At 34.6% G+C, this 6,612-nt stretch overlaps 1 protein-coding gene across 1 annotated transcript in view; it reads right to left on the bottom strand.

Annotated features, from left to right (window-relative positions):
- Window positions 1-1,411: 1,411 nt before the first annotated feature.
- LOC107283784 (ATP-dependent RNA helicase DHX29) overlaps window positions 1,412-6,612 on the bottom strand; it is an 18,461-nt gene continuing 13,260 nt past the window's right edge. The window contains exons 3-7 of the mRNA XM_015811733.1: window positions 4,650-4,743; window positions 3,857-4,144; window positions 2,938-3,069; window positions 2,260-2,356; window positions 1,412-1,640 (exon numbers count right to left, since the gene is read on the bottom strand). Of these exons, the coding sequence (XP_015667219.1) occupies window positions 1,585-1,640; window positions 2,260-2,356; window positions 2,938-3,069; window positions 3,857-4,144; window positions 4,650-4,743 (667 nt within the window). The 3' untranslated portion in view covers window positions 1,412-1,584. The remainder of the gene's footprint in view (window positions 1,641-2,259; window positions 2,357-2,937; window positions 3,070-3,856; window positions 4,145-4,649; window positions 4,744-6,612) is intronic.

Genomic DNA, 6,612 nt, shown 5'->3' with positions numbered 1-6,612 from the left:
TTTTAGCTTTTTGAGATTTGAGAATTAGTTTTTTCCTTTAAAATTGACATCAAGGCAAGTGTAAAATCTTTGTAAGACTCATCCTTTTCAGGCATATCAACAGAACTGTAGTTTCTTTATCAGGAAAGATCAGTTGCTAAGAAATACTGAAATCTGCAAGTTGCTTACAAAAAGTACTTTAGTATTTCAAAGTCTTCAAAGACTTCTTATTTTAAGAACTGACTCAATTGTATAAAAATTCAGGATTAAGATTAACAAGAGCTCATCTAAGTAAGTGAGGCAAAAGTTTTAGTTGATGAAAAGAAAGCGTCATATTTTTATTATATAGTATTAAACAAATTTCTAAAGCCTTCTTACAGTATGTACATTTGTAATAAAACACTTTGCCCTAATTGATCTTAAATACTAAGAAAAAAGTGAAATCCTAATCTGACATCACAATTTATTAAGGATAATAACTAAATAGGAATGATTTTTATTTTTAATATTAAAATTATACTTGTATTGAAGTACATGACTTTACATTTCTTAACTAGCTTGATTCTTTCATCACTTGATAAGTTTCGGTTCATATAGGATACTATTTTTAATACATCAAATTTGATAACACCAATTATGGTTGGTGGAACACAATGTGGTGTCATTGCACACTCTTAGGTTCTTTATTTGGACTAATTTGTAGAAACTCAGCTGAGTGTAAGATATTTATTCGTCTGTTTTAGTTTTAAATTTTGTGCCTGATGCTAGAGGTATTGCAAATTTTAAAGTGAAAATAGCATTATATATGACAGAGGAAAGCAAACATGTTTTGAGTAGGAATCAAGTTGAAATTCCTATGAGATGTACGCTTACAAAAAGGCATATAAAAGGTGGTATGCATAATTTTTCTTTTTCTGTATAGTTTCTTTATATAAAGAAGAAAGTTTCTAAATATTTGAGGTGGTATGTTGCCTTTTTTAAAAAAGATGTAATATTTCTCCTAGTTTTATAATACTGAATTCAAACAGAGAATCTCAATCTATAGAAGCATGCATACTAAAAACAATCTGGGTCTTCAAGCAAATATTTGTACATCAAACATTTAGAAATACCAAAGCACATATCTTCTGGCACTACCAACCTGTATTATGTCTTTTGCAAGTAATCATTTGGGTAATGAATGAAAATAAAAAATTTCTTAGAATGACACAGATAAAATTTTGCTTAATAATTATCTAATCTATTCATGCATTTTGGCAAAGAAAGATTCTGGTTCCTCAGTTGTGTACTTTCTTTAAAAGAACAGAAATCTATGCTAAAATCTTACAACTGAAAGCATAATCAAGGTACGCTTTATGTCAAAATAAAAAAACAATTCTCATTTTTATACTGAAACCATCTCCATCGTTGCCATTATTTAAATTTGAATACCCACTGTTCAAGAGTTTTTATTATCAGTTTTACAAGGTAATCTTATTTCTTGCAGAATAATGACAGAATGTATGTGGAAGGTTCAGCATCCTAATGCTGATTGCATTGTTTTCTTTAAACAAGCACATTCTTCAGTCATATTTTTCTTCTTCCAACTTCTGTGGCTTTGAACTATCAGACAGCGTTTTCTGTTTTTATCAGTTCTTTGATGATGTTCAAAATTTTGTCATCTAGAAAAAGAACAGTGTTAAGAAAGAATAAACTTAATTTTTCTCACCACTCAAAATTATCATGGATGTATTGTCAAATGGCCAGGTGCACTGTACCTGGCAAAAGAGGCACAGAAGTCAGAAATTATAAATAAGAAAAAGTTAGCATCTCCAGTGCTGTCATGGTTAAGCTGTTTCACATAGCTTAATTAAAGAGACAAACCATAGGCTCAGTTTTTTCCCCTCTATCTCGTAGTTTCATAATCAGTGAACGCCCATTATATGGAAATGGGTATTTATTTAGAACTCGCTGCCACTGTCTTTACTACTGAATTCTCATTTACAGTTTCCAGACATTGAAAAACTTTAACTTCTCCCCCCAAAATTGAGTAAAAATAGACATCTTTTGCTAGCCTTGCCCATTTAGTGCAATGATGTGACTCACTGAAGATCTTACTAGTATAAAGTAATAATTGCATCTAATAAATAGCTATATCTATCCTACATGGTAACTTATGTGTTTTGTAGAAATTAAGCATCTGCCATATGAATACTTTTTAGCAAGAACGCAGACAGTTTTCCCACATATCTTACATATATATTCAATTTTTTCATGGCAACATAGAAACAATAAAATTACCTTCAAGGGACATTTTAGGGTTTTCAAGCTTTTGCTTTAAAACAGACTCGATGAGTGCTCTCAGTTGTTTGAAAATTACTGCAATTTTTACAGGGGCCTGTGAAAATAGGTAATGTCAAATTGCTTATTTTATTAATAATTATTAAGATTAAAACAATTTTAATGACTATGACATTAAGACAAATTTTGGAACACATTGGCCTGGTGAGATGTAATGATGCTGCTTGAAATTACGGTTAGTAATATTAGGAAGGAGTCAAGAATTTCAGTGTTAGAACTCATTCTATTTTATAACCAATATGGGATTATTCCTTGTTAAATGTGTTTCCTGTTATATCCAATTCAGATCAGTATGAGCTAATTAGTAATATTTTAACAGGAGGTACTTAAAGTCATCGTTCCACAAGTTAGATGTCACAGAAACAGCAATGTTTCAAACTGAATGGAGAAAACATTCAAACCAGTGACAAAAACATTATTTGTGCTCTCTTTTCTTTACAGAATCTGAGCAGAAGCCTAATAAGTTTGAGAACATTTATTATCAATAAATATGACAAGTACATTTTCTTTGTAATCTGCTTTCTATCAGAGTTTATCTGTCTACGGACTTTGCACACTAAATGAAAACAAAATTCAGTGATGTAACAGAATGCTTCCTAACTCACACATTAGATGTACCTGAAAATGGATCCAGCCATCAACTGATAAAAGGCGTTCACGATGCAGCACTTCTATATCTCCACCAAAAAGTAATATTGGAAAGGGGGAAATTAAGCTGGTTTCTTTCAAGAACACTCTGGCATATCTAATCTGAATGGAAAAGACAAATACAATTCATTTGATTTATCAAATTGCTGTTTTTCATGTAGCAATTATTTTTCTACCCAGGGAATTCATTTTTTATATCTATTTGAAAATATGATTATAAAAGCATTATATTCAAGGTCCTTATCAAAAATATTGTGTGTACAAGAATAAAAGTACTTTTTAAAGTATATACTTGCATAGTCTAAATGTTTTGCAAGCTTTAAATAAGTAGCATTGGTAGTTACGAAATTATGGAACTATATATCAGTTTAACAACTGCAGAACAAAGGTTTTACATAAAAATAGTATGCAAAAATGTATCTGCACATAAAGCACTTCATGATAATTCAATCTTGAAGCAAGCACTGTCTGATAGTTGATCAGGCTACTTTTATACAGAATGGTTAGATCCCACCAATCAACTGCATAAGCGAGAAAGGCTTTGCTAACTTCAGTAATGACTGAGCCTCCATTGACAATAATAATCTAGCAGAAACCCTAAAGACAGCAATCCAAGTCTCTGTAATTCCTGGATAAAAGGATCTAAATCTTATCAGGATCCATCTTTAAATAAGGGCTCCCCAAAACGCAAACATAGAAGTCCTCTTTACTTCAGTCCCCTTAAACAGAAACTCTGTAATAAGAAGTGGAGAACAGAAATTATTTTATAGTAAGCCAAACATACTTACAGCCATAAAACATGCCCACCTGAACCATATGGATAAATCCTACCTCTACATAATACTGCATTTTCATACCACTACAATAAAAAAAATCTAATTTAGCTTACTTTCTCTTGATATAGCAGCCATCCATAGGTTTGCAGATCCCTGTTTACAGAAGAAGGGTGCACCTGTGCTTTACCCTGAGCCGTCTCTGCCATGCACGCTAATTTCTCTGTAACATCCACAGACTTGGTGTACATTATCTTCCCCACATTGTCATACAGCCCTGCAGTTAGCACAGCTTTAAGGAGAACCATTTCTTGTAGTGACAAAGAGTGTATTCCTTCGTGACGAGATGAGGGTGCAGCAAACCCCGCTGTCTGAACCACTCTGATAAGTTCCTGTTTTACATCCTAAAATAGATTTATATAATTGTGTTTTATTAATATGCTTGCACTTTAGCACACTGTAACTACATATACATTTATAATCTTAATACTGCCACAAAAACCATCTATTCTATCCAGAACCTCATGATTGATATCTGTATCTCCATCTCACCTATTTGCCATTGCATCTGTAGGTAACAAAGAGAATTGATATCAGTGGTATTTAATTTTCAAATGTTTTAAACAAGCTAAAAATACAAACTACATAAAAGATTAAAAGATTTCCTGAGAGTTGGAATAATTAATCAGTGGAACGACTTGCCTCCAGAAGCTGTGGGTGCTCCAACACTGGAGGATTTTAAGGAGAGATTGGATCAACCATTTATCTGAAATGGTATAGGGTTTCCTGCTTGAGAAGGAGGTTGGACCTCCAAAGTCCCTTCCAACTGATGTTCTGTTATTAATATTCTTTATTATTAAATAGAGATTTTTGCAGATTAGAAAAAAAAGATTAAAAGGATTATAGTACCTCAAGTGTTAGTAGTGAAGTTCTGTTCAGAAAATTTATCCTACAATAAGTCATTTCAGCACGATAACCTCCTTCAGAGCGGGCTTTCTTCCATCTAGATAAAAGAAAAGAAAATCTTTTTCTTGTAATATAAGAAGTCATCACTATTAAAGATATATGGACAATATATTCAGGTTATTTGAAATAGCAATAATATATATATTCAGGTTATTTGAAATAGCAATAATATATATATATATATATATATATATATATATATATATATATATATATATATATATATATATATATATATATATATATATATATATATATATATATATATATATATATAAATAAATTATATATATATTATTGCATTATGGTGATCCCGGCTGACAAAGGGAGAGCCACAGTTGTAATGGACAAGGAACAATATGTCGGGAAGGTTTTAGATCTACTTAACGATACCACAGCATATAGGGTCATACAAGGTAACCCTATGGTGACCCATGTGAACCGGGTCAATAAAATGCTCAATACATTGAAACGCGGGAAGAGACTGGATGAAACAACCCTAAGGAAGTTACGACCCAAAGACACGGCCATGGCGAGATTTTATGGACTTCCTAAAGTCCATAAGGAGGGTGCCCCACTCCGTCCCATAGTTTCATTCAAAGGCACCCCCACGGCTTACTTAGCCAAGTGGCTCAGCAACCGTATCGGCTACTTAGNGCAATTGTCACAGCTATTTTCTCCACAACCAATTCTTCGGGACCTCAGTGCTTATCTAACCTTCTTTACATAAAATGAGGAGCCAATCCATTCCCTACAGATAAAAAGTAGACATAATATATTAATTGAGCAACAGAGAAGAGAATGCAGATACGTTAGCCCAGGATTCTCAGTCTTGGCTGACTAGGGAAGTCTGGGATTTGAACCCCACACATCTTAAAGTTCCCAAGATTAAGAAATATTGCTCTTGTCTTGTTCAGCTTTTTCCCACCAAATGGTTCCAAATCAGTGGGACTTCTACTCCCATGTCCAATAGCTGGTTGGTTCAGAATTACAGGAAGTCATCCAACACATCTAGAAGACACCGTATTGAGGAGGACTGCCCTGATTTTAGTCCTCCTTCTGCTCTATGTCAGTTTGCCATAATCCACTGCAATTAATATTAGGATAGTTTAAATACTCATTCAGTCCAATAACTTGTACTTTTCTTTGACAGAAATTACAGGTCCAGGATAAGGTCAGTCAAAGAAGCAATAAAAGACAAAAATGGACAGCATCAACCCAGGTCAGGAGCTCAGCTCCTGCTGTTTTCTGTGCCAGGAGATGGGAATCCTTTCCCTCCATGCCATTATAGAAGACACTTGTGTGCATGTATATACTATCTTCAGCATTACATTAAACATTCAGATTATACCTCAGGAGTTAGCCATTCGGACGGTTAGTGACCTACTCGAGCGTAAGGGCCTTGGACAACATCAGGACCGTTTAAGACCTCAGGACCTCGTGGACTTGTTAAGGGTTTGTCTGGTTACGTTCTTCACCTTCAACGGAACGGTGTATGAGCAGATAAAGGGTACCCCTATGGGGTCCCCAATTTCCAGCATCATAGCTGAGGCTGTCCTGCAGCAGCTTGAGGAGGTAGCCATGGCACAGTGCCGCCCAAAATTCTGGGCGCGGTATGTCGACGACACGTTCGTCGTTATTAAGAAAGATCAGGAGGAAACTTTCGCACGGGCACTCAACTCGGTGTGTGTGGACTTGCAATTCACTAAAGAGATAGAGCAACAGGGCCGTTTGGCCTTTTTGGATGTCTTAGTGCAGCGTGGACCTTATGGCACACTGAACACCAAAGTGTACCGCAAGCCCACGCACACGGATAGAGTGCTACATTTTGATAGTAACCACCCCATACCCTATAAAATCAGTTGTGTCAGGACACTCTTTAAGAGAGTTTCTACTCATTGCAGTA

The sequence above is a fragment of the Protobothrops mucrosquamatus genome, unplaced genomic scaffold, assembly GCF_001527695.2.
Source record: "Protobothrops mucrosquamatus isolate PMUCROS unplaced genomic scaffold, P.Mucros_1.0 scaffold48, whole genome shotgun sequence".
In the NCBI taxonomy this organism is placed as follows: domain Eukaryota; kingdom Metazoa; phylum Chordata; class Lepidosauria; order Squamata; family Viperidae; genus Protobothrops; species Protobothrops mucrosquamatus.
This window is presented reverse-complemented; position numbering and strand designations above follow the sequence as displayed.